Source organism: Musca vetustissima, unplaced genomic scaffold (assembly GCF_032173495.1).
Source record: "Musca vetustissima isolate MV318-11 ecotype Yass unplaced genomic scaffold, APGP_CSIRO_Mvet_v1 utg88968, whole genome shotgun sequence".
Classification (NCBI taxonomy): domain Eukaryota; kingdom Metazoa; phylum Arthropoda; class Insecta; order Diptera; family Muscidae; genus Musca; species Musca vetustissima.
In genome coordinates this window covers 11885-25248 of record NW_026889487.1, presented here as the reverse complement: position 1 = coordinate 25248, position 13364 = coordinate 11885, and the positions used below count along the sequence as shown (strand labels likewise).

Sequence of the window (13364 nt, the reverse complement as noted above, 5' to 3'; positions counted from 1 at the left end):
CTACCTGTACTTGGTTTACAATTTAACATCTACAGACGGACGGAGGGAGGGACGGACATGCATAAATCGACTTAGAAAGTGATTCTATGCATATTCTCAAAAGGAACCATGCGTCTATCTCGTTTCCTTTTGCCTGTTACAAACATATGCACAAAGACATAATAGCCTGTACCACAGTGTGGTGAAGGGTATAAAAATCCGCACCTATTGTTGGTGTCTAAAAAAATTACTTAAAACTATTTATTTAAAAATCCATGCCCATTAGGGTGCCTATAGGGTTGATACGATTCGACTTAAGTGCCCCTGCGTCTTCTATATTTCTTATCACCGTCAAGAGAGTAGTCGATTTTTTTTTTGTTTACTCTCCCCAATCTCTATATCTCGTTTGGTCTCTGTTATCAATACACCATGGTACATGTCTCAAAATATGGAAATTGAAAACAGACGAACGACCCAGTTCGGAAAGAGTTTGGACAAAGTAAAGAAAGAAAGAAATAGAAAAATATTTTGAATAAAAAAAAAAAAATTGGAAAAAAATATGAAAAATAAAAATGGTGTATTATTTTGTTTCGTGATCATTTCGCTCGTATCCTTCGAAGTGCACGCCTTTGTTCAACCCTCAGCCGAAACTTTGGAACAATATAAGGCAATTTTGTCTTCGTTGAATTCTAGCATCGATCCGTGTAATGATTTCTATCAATATGCCTGTGGAAATTGGCCGCAACATCATAGGGAGGAAAATTTTGGTATTGCCAATATGATGCAGAGGTTATATGCCAAGGATCTGCAGGATATTATCGAAAAGGAATATCCCATAAGTGTAGTGGAGAATTTGGAAGAGGGTAGTGCCACGAAAAAGACCCTGCAATATTATTACTCATGTGTCGAATTAGAGTCGGTGGATGTTATGAAATTTGTGGAGATGGTAAAACCTGCCCCCGGGGTGGAGTGGCCTTTGTTGGAGGAATTTAAGGCCGATGGAAATAAAACAAAATTCCGTTTAAGACCCATGGAATTTTTTGGCCTCCTGGGGAGGCTTCATTCCCTAGGTGTAAATAATGAATTGGTAAGGCTGCTACCGTTGTACTTGGAAAATGGCCAATTGGTGGTGATTTTTACCATCCCCAATGTCCAATATATGGAGCAACAGCAGATTCAGGACCTTCTGCAGGAAATTCTCTGGGACAAGGAAAGTGTGGGAAAAGTGACAGAGGAAATTTTTGACACTCAAAATTATTGGCAATCGATTTATGATAATTATACAAATTCTGAAAATGAGGAGGAGCAGGACGAAGCAGAGGATGAGGGCTACACCCTGACTGACTTACATTTGCGATACCCGAAACTTTATAAATTCCTGCAGAAAGCCTTATCCCAAAGACTGCGTCAGAAAAAACCCTTGGTGGCATTTTCCAATGAAAATTATTATAAATTTTTATTTTCCCATAAATGGCCCGCAAACGAAGTTAAAAATTTTTCGAATTATCTCCTGCTGAAATTCATTATGATTTTGAAAAGGGAACATAGTTTTGGTTGCCGGATAAATGTCGTCAACCAAATCCCCTTCATATTCCATGGGCTTTACCACAAACATCGCTACGAGGCATATGGTGAGGATCTGAATTCCCACATCGTGGGTGTGAGTAAAAAAATCTATAAAAATTTCCTAGAAATTCTCCATGAAAACCATCTGAATTTCACCCACCGACAATTGGGGAATCTTCAAGAAAAACTCTCCAAAGTCTCCATAAATATTGGAAATCTACCACGGAATCAAGATCCACAAATTCTTGAAAACTTTTATCGCCACCTACCCGAAATGGATGCACTCAACTACTATCTGAATAATCTGCAACTAAAACAACATTCCGTTGGAGAACATCTGAAATGCCCTCCCTTTCTAAGTTGTCGAGAAGATCCCGATCATATACCCTATTATGATCGTACGCTGAATATGATAACAATACCCTTTGGTACCCTGAAATCTCCTCTCTATGACTTACACCATGATGCGCTACTAATATATTCCTCTTTGGGTACCATATTGGGTCATGAGCTGACACATGCCATTGATCCGACATCGCTGGAGGAATTTGAATCCACGGATTTCAAATCTATCACAGAAAAATCTGAAATTTTGGAATCCCTCAGCTGTATGCAGCGACAACAGGCCACTCACACTATTGATGAGCGCATTGCTGATTTGGTGGGAACACGGGTCGCCTGGAAGGCCTACAGTATGGAGCGAAGTGAATCGGTTCGGAAATTTTCAGAACTATCATGGCAGAAATTATTTTTCTTAAATTTGGCACAATATTTCTGTGTCAAACGGTTCGATTTTGATGATGAACATGATGCACCGCCGATGCGTTTAAATGAAGTGGTTCGGAATTTTGAGGAGTTCGCGGAAGCGTTTCAGTGTCCGCTGGGTAGTAAAATGAACCCACAAAAGAAATGTAGATTTTACTAAATATATAATAAATGTTTACTAATTTATAAACAATTTAGTTTTTTTAATACCGGAACGCCTGAGGCGCACAAAATGACGAAAAGGGACCAAAGGAAATTTTAATTTTTTTTTTTAAATTTTAAATAATAAACGATTTGTTGTGGCTATAAAAAAATATTTCAAAATCCACGACTTATGTTGGACCCCTAAATAAAATTAAAAAATCCAAGCCTTGTGTTATCCCCCAAACAAAATTAAAACTAGTGAGCGGAGCAGTATAGTCGGACGTGGCCGACCATATGATACCCTACACAACTACCACGGAACTCTAACTTTCTGTGGATTTTTATTTCGAGCCTGGGCAATATTTCGTGATAGTTGCACACTTAAGATCGACTAAAGGTCAAAAAATATTTCTAATATTCAGCACAGCCCTTCTAATTACATTTCCATATTCCCTTCACCGTTGGTTCTGTTGTGATGTTCAGCTTATAATTGTGGCCTAAGGATCGACTCAAAAAAAAAAAAAAAAAAATTTGGTCACTTCATCCCAAAATTATTATCTGATCATCGCCGAAAATTATAGGCGTTGTCCTCATGGAACATTTCGAAGCAATGGGCGCTATATTTCCGCCCTCCAGTGTGGTGGTAATGGGTTACTAAATAATATCTGAATATCTGAATACGCACCTATAAATATTTCAGTGTAACTCCCACATTTGAGTACATACGACAATATAATTGGTATCAATTTAAAGGTCAACCACTCCTCTTGGATATACTATCAAATTCTCGGTTCACTGTCCTTCAGGGGTAAACATATACGCTATAGAATACAAATTTTGTAATTGTTCACACAAAAGTCAGGGTCGAACGAACACACATGTCTAGATCGACTCAGCTAGTCGAGATATGACGATCGGTATACTTAAAGGTTGGTCTAAGACCAATATTTCGCGTAGTTACAAACTCTTGGGGCTGCACAAAGCTATAATACCCTGACAGCATAGTTGTGTAGGGTATAAAATTCTACGCCTTGCTTGGGTACATCAATATCTATTTTTTAAACTTTCTGCGGATGTTTATTCCGAGCCTGGGCAATGTTTCGTGATATTTGCACCCTCTTGCCGGTTAGAGGTCAACAGCACATCTTCCTTAAACTGACATATATTCCGAATATTACTAATATTCAGTACATCCCTTCTAATTACTCGTCCATATTGCATTCACCGTGAGTTGTGTTGTTGGATGGACACACATTTCTAGATCGACTCAGCTAGTCGAGATATGACGATCGGTATACTTAAAGGTACCCACCTTGGACCAATATTTCGCGGCGTTACAAACTCTTGGGCTGCACAGAGTTAAAATACCCTGACCACATAGTTATGTAAGGTATAAAAATCTACGCCTTGTGTAGGACCCCTAAAATTTTTTTTAAAAATCGACGCCTTGTATAGGACGCCCAAAACATTTTTAACCAGTAAGGAAAGTAGTAAAGTCGGACTGGGCCGCTGTGGGTGTATTCTGCATATGTACCCTAACAGACGTCGTCTTACACGTCATTCTAGACTCAATTCAGTACACTTTGGCAAATTTCGTGCAAATCGAAATATATATAGGGACTTTGGTGGACCATTTGCATAAAATCGGACAAAACTATATATGGGAGCTATATGTAAATCTGAACCGATTTTCACAAAACTTAGCACACATCATTCTTGACCTAGTTCAGTACGCTATGCCAAATTTCGTACAAATCTAAAGATATATCAGGACTTTGGTGCCCCATTTACCTTAAATCGGACGAAATTATATATTGGAGCTATATCAAAATCTGACCTAATTTTCTCGAAATTTGATACACGTCATTTTAGACTCAATTCAGTACACGATGCAAAATTTCGTGCAAATCGAAAGATATATAGGGACTTTGGTGACCCATTTACCTCAAATCGGACGAAAATATATATGGATGCTATATCTAAATCTGGACCGATTTTCAGGAAACTTAGCGCACATCATTCTGGACCTAATTTATTACGCTATGCCAAATTTCGTACAAATCTAAAGATATATAAGGACGTTAGTTCCCCATTTACCTTAAATCGGACAAAATTATATATTGGAGCTACATCAAATTCTGACCAGATTTTCTCGATGCAAAATTTCGGGCAAATCAAAATCCGATATATACATCGGACGAAAATATATATGGGAGCTATATCAAAATCTAACCTGATTTTCTCGAAATTTGATACACATCATTGTAGACCTAATTAATTACGCTGTGCCAAATTTCGTGCAAATCGAAAGATATCTGTGGACTATAGTGCACCATTTACATAAAATCGGACGAAAATATATATGGGAGCTATATCTAAATCTAAGCCGATTTTCACGAAACTTGGCAGACATCATTCTAGGCTCAATTGAGTACGTTATACCAAATTTCGTGCAAATCGAAAGATATATAGGGTCTTTGGTGCATCATTTACATGAAATCGGACGAAACTATATATGGGGGTGATATCTAAATCTGGACCGATTTTCACGAAACTGGGCAGTCATCATTCTAGGCTCAATTGAGTACGTTATACCATATTTCGTGCAAATCGAAAGATATATAGGGACTTTGGTGCACCATTTTCATGAAATCCGACGAAACTATATATGGGGGCTGTATCTAAACCTGGACCGATTTTCACGAAACTTGGCAGACCTCACTCTAGGCTAAATTCAGTACGTTATGCCAAATTTCGTGCAAATCGAAAGATGTATAGGGACTTTGGTGCACCATTTACCTTAAATCGGACGAAAATATATATGGGAGCTATATCTAAATCTGAACCGATTTTTCCCAATTTCAATAGGGTTTGTCCTTGGGCCAAATTAGTGACCTATGCCAAATTTCATCCAAATTCGGGTTATAAATACGACCTGTATTTTGCTTACAATTTAACATCGATAGACAGACGGTCGGACATGCATAAATCGACTCAGAAAGTGATTCTATGCATATTCTCAAAAGGAACCATGTGTCTATCTCGTTTCCTTTGTTACAAACATATGCACAAAGACATTATACCCTGTACCACAGAGTGGTGAAGGGTATACATTTTTTTAAAAAATCCACGAATTGTGTTGGACACCTAAACAAACCCTGACAACATAGTTATGCTGGGTTTAAAAATCTACGCCTTGTGTAGGACCCCTAATATTTTTTTTAGAAATCTACGCCTTGTATAGGACCCCCGAAAAACATTTTTAAAAAATACACGCCTGTCCTTGTCTTTATCCTTTGTCCTTCAACATATTACAAAACTTAATCTGTTCAATTGTTGTCTAGTTTAGTGGTCAAGGCGTTTATTATTATTTGTCTTCGTGGTTGTTAACACAAGTTCGACACAACTTCGACACTTGTGTTGATGTTTAGAAAAAAATATCCTTTGTTTTTTTGTGACCCTTTCCTTCGATACTTTTTTGTTTTGTTCGCTACAAACTTGTAAGGACAAAGTTATAATGAAACTTATGAAAAACGTTTCGAAAAGTTAGCGTCTCTTATATTGATAATATTGTCTCTTTAGTAAAACGGGACTTTTAAGGACAATGTGAAAAAGAATCAGCGATTGGTCCTACACCTTATTATTAAATGCTATTCTATTAGGCGAATTAATTTAGTCAGATTTATTTTTGTTGTTGCTGTTGGACCAACAAAAAAATCTTCATAAATTTTCCCCCAACCAATTTCCCTGGCATCCCAAATCTTTGACATTACTTAATCTTATCCATCGAACAGGATCCAACCACATCGTTGCTCTTTTGTTTTCCTACCACAAAACCATGGGAATAGTAATCACCCTTGGCCTGTGTCTTTGTCTATGTGTCGGTTCGGTATTGAGTGACGTTGTCGCAACTCGGGAGCAAAGTGATTTTCCTTAATTAAATTGTATGTCAAAACTTTTCTCCCAAGCTGACGAACAAAAACCCAGAGAGCCGGAGAATTGAACGGAAAATGAACGAGATACAAAAAGTTTCTGTGAGTATCATCAGTATTGGCATCAGCAGCGTCATTGGCAAGCGACATAAATCTAATGGTGGGTGGTAGGACGTTTATGAGAGCGAGGACCCTACACAATTATGTTGTCAGGGTATTATAGCTTTTTGCAGCCCCAAAAGTTTGTAACGCCGCGAAATATTGGTCCTAGACCCACCTTTAAGTATACCGCTCGTCATATCTCGACTAGTTGAGTCGATCTAGACATATGTGTCCGTCCGTCCATTATAATTTGGTAAAAACGGTTAATATTTATGGGGATGAAATGGACAATTACGGCCCAAATATGGTGAATTTTTACATGAAGAAGGGGATCGGGCCAAAACATGAGCATGCCTGTTTTGATAAATATCGATCAATATTTAGCTGGTCAAATGGATCCTGACTTTTGTGTCAAAAATTAAAAAGATTGCATTCTGTGGCGTATATATTTACTTCTGAAGGACATAGAAGTTGATAGCAAATCCAAGAGGAGTGGTTGACCTTTAAACTGATACCAATTATATAGTCGTACGTACTCGGATGTGGGAGTTACACGTAAATATTTACAGGTACTTACGTATTGAGATATTATCTAGTAAACCATTACCACACTGAAGGACGAAAATATAGCGCTGATCGCTGTGAAATTTTCCATGAGGATCAAGGACAACGCCCACAGTTTTCGGTGATGATCGGATAATAATATTGGTATGAAGTGGACCGAAAACTTAATTTTTTTGTTTTTTTCTAGTCGATCTAAAGTCCACAAGCAGAACATCCGAACATCACCATACAACCCAAGGTGAAGAGAATCTGGACAAGTAATTAGAAGGGATGCACTGAAAATATAGCGCTGATCGCTGTGAAATTTTCCATGAGGATCAAGGACAACGCCCACAGTTTTCGGTGATGATCGGATAATAATATTGGTATGAAGTGGACCGAAGACTTAATTTTTTTGTTTTTTCTAGTCGATCTAAAGGCCACAAGCAGAACATCCGAACATCACCATACAACCCACGGTGAAGAGAATCTGGACAAGTAATTAGAAGGGCTGCACTGAATATTGGGCATATTCGGAAAATATATCAGTGTACGGAAGAGGTGCTATTGATCTCTAATTGGTGAAGAGGGTGAAAATATCACGAACTATTGTCCAGGCGCGAAATAAACATCCGCAGAAATTTAAAGTTCTGTGGTAGTTGTGTAGAGTATCTTATGGTCGGCCCCGTTCGACTATACTGCTGCGCTCACTGGTTTTAAAAATATTTTTGGATTTGTTTAAAAATATTTTTTGGTTTCTATAAAAGACGGGGATTTTTATACCCTTCAACACACTGTGGTACAGGGTATTAGGTCTTTGTGCATATGTTTGTAACATGAAAAAAATAAGCGAGATGGACCCTTGGTTCCTTTTGAGAATATGCATAGAGTCAATTTCTGAGTCGATTTATGCATGTCCGTCCGTCCGTTTGTCCGTCTGTCCACGTTAAATTGTAAGCAAAGTACAGGTCGCATTTGTGATCCGATTTGGATGAAATTTGGCACAGTTCACTTATTCGGCCCAAGGACGAACCCTATTGAAATTGGAAAAAATCGCTTCCGTATATATTCCCGTATATATTTTTGTCCGATTTTATGTAAATGGTGTACCAAAATCCTTATATATCTTTCGATTTGCACGAAATTTGGCACAGCGTACGGAATTCAGTCTAGAGTGATGTTTGCTAAGTTTCGTGAAAATCGGTTCAGATTTAGATATAGCTCCCATGTATAGTTTCGTCCGATTTTAGGTAAATAGCCCACTAAAGTCCATGGAAATCTTTTGATTTGCACAAATTTCGGCATAGCGTACTCATTTATGCCTAGAATGATGTGTGGAAAGTTTCGTGAAAATCGGTTCAGATTTATATACAGCTCCCATATATAGTTTTGTCCGATTTAAGGTAAATTGTGTACCAAAGTCCCATATATCTTTCTATTTGCACAAAATTTAACATAGCGTACTGAATTAAGTCTAGAATGATGTGTGCCAAGAGTCGTGAAAATCGGTTCAGATTTAGATATAGCTTTCGTCAGATTTTCGGTAAATAGTCCACAAAAGTCCCTGGAAATCTTTTGATTTGCACGAATTTCGGCATAGCGTACTCAATTAAGTCTAGAATGATGTGTGCAAAGTTTCGTGAAAATCGGTTCAGTTTTAGATATAGCTCCCATATATAGTTTCGTTCGATTTTATGTTAATGGTGCAACAAAGCCCCTATATGTCCATCGATTTGCACGAATTTTGGCACAGGGTACTGAATTGGGTGTAGAATAATGTGTGCTAAAAATCGAAAAAATCGAAAAAATCGGTTCAGATTTAGATATAGCTCCCATATAAATTTCCTCCGATTTTAGCTAAATGGTGCACCAAAATCCCTATATATCCGTCGATTTGCACCATATTCGGCATAGGGTTCTGAATTGGGTGTATAATGAAGCGTGCTAAATTTCGAGAAAATCGGTTTAGATTTCGATATAGCTCCCATATATAGTTTCGTCTGATTTTAGGGAAATGGTGCACTAAAGACCCATACCAATGCCAATTGACACAACGTTCTGAAATTAATATAAATTAATCACTGGCAAGTTTCCTTGAAATCGGTTCAAATATAGCATAGCTCTCATATATAATTTCGACCTATTCAGGCTTATTGTACACCAAATAATCAATGGGTGCTTAATTGATATTTCATTTTAAACAGTGAAGCATACCAACTAGCGCGTGTAAAGTTTGCTATAAATCTATTCACAAATTTTAGAATGGCTTGCAGAATGACATGTGTTGGGATTGATGTTAGTCGGTTTACTTATAGATAAGTTCGTTCAATGTGATGTCAATGTTCCCTCGAAAATGAGACATCTATATCCAAAGTGGTGAAGGGTTTTATATTGTCGGCCCAGTCCGACTTTACTACTTTCCTTAGTGGTTTTACTTGTCCCATTTCAAATCCAAAAATAGTTTCCTATTTGTCAGTTTATCTGCTTGCCTCTTTTTGTAACCACTTATATACCAGGGGTGGGGATTATATATGGCCACTCTTTACCTATTCGGAAATTTGTGGCAAATGTGTTTTACAAAACTGGCCAGAATGATAAATCGTTTCATTTTAAAGTTATTTAGAGCCAACAAAATAAATCTCAATGGCAATGACATGGTGTCTGCATGGATAGGAGAGCTATCTACCCCACACCTCACCCTCTTCCACAAACATCCATAACCCTGACTCATTAGAAATTATCAGTTGCTGTGGCAGAATAGTTCGGAATACAACCACTTGTAAAATGCTCATTTCAATTGTGTGTAATATATGGGGTTTTGGCAATAAGCATTTAATTTGTTAACAAAAAATAACAACAGCTAGCGGTCATTTAATGTTGCAATTAAAAATATTTAAAAGGCCATAAAGAAATAGTAATTTGGCGAACAAAACAATTAAATGGAAAATTTGGACCGATTTCAGTTTCAGATTGAATAATTAAATATTCCTTTTTTTCATGAACTACCAAACGCTTGGATTTATTAAAGAATTTTTTTCAAGGGCCAACTGAGGCGTGGATTTATTAAAGAATTTTTTTCAAGGGCCAACTGAGGCGTGGATTTATTAAAGAATTTTTTTCAAGGGCCAACTGAGGCGTGGATTTATTAAAGAATTTTTTTCAAGGTCTCAACAGAGGCGTGGATTTATTAAAGAATTTTTTTCAAGGGCTCAACAGAGGCGTGGATTTATTAAAGAATTTTTTTCAAGGGCCAACAGAGGCGTGGATTTATTAAAGAATTTTTTTCAAGGTTTTAAATTTTTTTAAAAACATTTCTTAATTTTTTTAATTGTATTTCTTAAGGTTTTATTATTTAAAATAATTTCATAGACAAATATTTTTTTACTATTTAATTTTATTTTGTTGCTCTCCTTCAATGTCCCGTTCCTCTAATAGAACCGACATTTTTGTTTGGCATTCATGCGGCTATCATCGGAACACTGAAAGGCCCTGGAGAATGCCGGCGTATTAATGGCAATTTGATTTAAACGTTGACCACCATTTCGCGATAATGGCTGTGAGCATAACATTTGACCTAAATTTAGGAAAAATAATTGTCTCCATGGTATAGGGGTGGTGGTGGTGGTGCTGGTGCTGGTGAATTGGGGTTGCCTATTATATTCTCGTATATACGAACGATAGGCTATGCGAACGGCCACCAAATCGGCTAGGGTTTCACTAACTTCCACCGTCGAGGGTTCTTGTTGTTGTTTTATACAATTAATGGAGTCCTTAATTTCGGGTTGGTCCATAATATTTTGAAATAGGTGACCATAGGTATCATCGGCAATTAGACCCAGGCTATCTATACTGTGTGAGAGCTCATGGGCGAGAAGGAAACCCAAAGATGAAATTGTGAACAGGGGATCCATATGTAGCTCATAGATGGGACTGTGCAGTGAGGCAAAGGGTATAACAAGTAAATCTTGTTCAGGTAAATATCGGGGGGAAGTGGCTAATTTTTGTCCGCAATCCATGGTGGTAGGACAGATAATGGGCTCTAGGGTGCGATGCTGCATTACCAGCAAATCATTGGCATAGAAATTGTCGCTGTCTAAATTGGGGAGAAGATCGTAAAATTTCTCCACTTCGTTGAGGGTAATACCCTCCGGTAAATTTCCAATATTTAGGGTGATGTTTGCCAACATTTTCCGTATTGCTTGGAGTTGTTCGCCAGTCATATTTAGGCGATTTTCCTGCACAAGTCTCATGAAACTTTTATAAATGATTTTATTCAGATCCGCAATATCCTTGGAAATTTCTCTACCTCGAGGCAAATAAAATTCCTGATAGTAAAGGTAATTATAGGCCAAATGCATACGTTCCTGCACGGTTTCCAAGCAAATGGTGTTCGAAGTTCTCTTGAGATGTAATAAAAATCTGACCATTAAATAATTGCAAAATTTTTGATTTTCTTCGACGTTATTCCATTGCCGGTTTGATACAAATTCAATATAATCCCAAAAGGGCAGGACCACCAGAGCATCATTATCCCGCAATTTTTCGGGTAGTATGATTTCCAAAAATCCCCACAATTCCGGATTGGATTGTTGAATATCTTGGTGGGAAAATAGATTTTCACTTTCCCCAAAATCGGCATAATCTGCATAGGCAGCCTGCCAATAATCATGGGTGCTGCGTAACTCCTGCAAGTGATGGCGCCCAACCTCTGCTGGTAGTTTGAGGTCCTGTAAAATTTTTTCCACACTCCTCTCGTCAAATTCACTGGGGTCTGGTATGGTAATGACCGTCCAAATGCTGCCATTTCTCCGCACAGTGGTTTGTTCCAAAATCTCTGAGGTGAAACCATAGCTGTGCAGTTTACCCAGTAATTCAAAGGGCTTGAAATTCGACCAATTTCCCCTGTCACTCTCATTCAACAAAGGCCACCGTAAATCCTCCCCAGGGGTAATTTCGTACAGGTACTTCACGACCTCCACAGTTTTGATTTTCAAACAGGAATGCAAATACATCGCTGCTTTTTCCAGGGCCGTCTGCTTCTCCTTCACCACCTCGCCATCCTTATTCTTCATCTTCTCCAGCAATTCGTTCTTCGGATATTTTTTCATCACTACCTCCATCATGCGTATGGTGTAATTATATTTTAAAAATTCCTCCAAATTTTTATGAAAATCCTTTTGCACATGGCTCCGGCCCCAATTGCCACAGGCATAGCCATTAAAATCCTCACAGGGGTCAATGGAACGATTCATGGACGATTCGATGATTTCTAACTGATGTAAATTCTCCGTCTGGCATTTTGCCAACTTTACAAAATTTATTAAAAATCCAATAAGAAAAAATTGGAATTGCATTTTATTCCGATTTGAAAAATTATTGTTGGCGATTTGTTTACAGTTTTGAAATTAAATTACAACTAAGGAAAAAACTATGTTTGTTAAGAAGATTTTCTTAGTGATAAGGCCATAGCTTAGAGAGCCCTCCAACGAGCTCTCAGCGAACAACAGAATCTCTACACTTTGTTTAAAGGTCAAATGGTCAGGGTGGAATGAGAATCAATTGGTATTAATCATAAATGTTTAAAATAATAAAATCATAAGCGTAGAGGATTGAGGGGGAGAGATTAAAAAAAAATATTGTTAAGGACTATCAAAAGGCGTAGATGTTAAGCCAATAACAATAGGGGTGGATTTTTTAAACAAATATTTTGAGGCATTAGCAATATGCGTGGATTTGTTGAGACCTTGAAAAAAATTCTTTAATAAATCCACGCCTCTGTTGAGACCTTGAAAAAATTCTTTAATAAATCCACGCCTCTGTTGAGACCTTGAAAAAAATTCTTTAATAAATCCACGCCTCTGTTGAGACCTTGAAAAAAATTATTTAATAAATCCACGCCTCTGTTGAGACCTTGAAAAAATTATTTAATAAATCCACGCCTCTGTTGAGAACTCGAAAAAACATGTTGAGACCTTGAAAAAAATATTTAATAAAACCACGCCTCTGTTGAGACCTTGAAAAAAATTCTTCAATAAATCCACGCCTCTGTTGAGACCCTATTTTTTGCTGAAACCTATCCTCTGAAATCGATCCATTTAATTTGAATTTCCCCATTGTTTATTTCTCCATTTAATTGTTTTGGTCTCCTAAATAACTATTTCTTTATGGCTTTTTAAATATTTTTAATTGTAACATTTAAATGGCCACAATTGTTGTTGTTTTTGTTGGTAACAAATTAAATGCTTATTACAAAAACCCCATATATTACACACAATTTAAATGAGCATTTTACAAGTGGTTGTATTCCGAACTATCCTGCCATAGCAACTGATA

General features: G+C 37.4%; 2 protein-coding genes across 2 annotated transcripts; one reads left to right on the top strand and one right to left on the bottom strand.

Annotated features, from left to right (window-relative positions):
- The first annotated feature begins 538 nt into the window (after nucleotides 1–538).
- LOC133337185 (endothelin-converting enzyme homolog) lies at nucleotides 539–2470 on the top strand. The gene has a single exon (XM_061545440.1). It carries the CDS (start codon nucleotides 539–541, stop codon nucleotides 2468–2470), a length of 1932 nt encoding a protein of 643 aa, XP_061401424.1.
- Nucleotides 2471–10459: 7989 nt separating this feature from the next.
- LOC133337184 (endothelin-converting enzyme 2-like) lies at nucleotides 10460–12283 on the bottom strand. Its single transcript, XM_061545439.1, has one exon. It carries the CDS (start codon nucleotides 12281–12283, stop codon nucleotides 10460–10462), a length of 1824 nt encoding a protein of 607 aa, XP_061401423.1.
- Between the last annotated feature and the right edge of the window lie 1081 nt (nucleotides 12284–13364).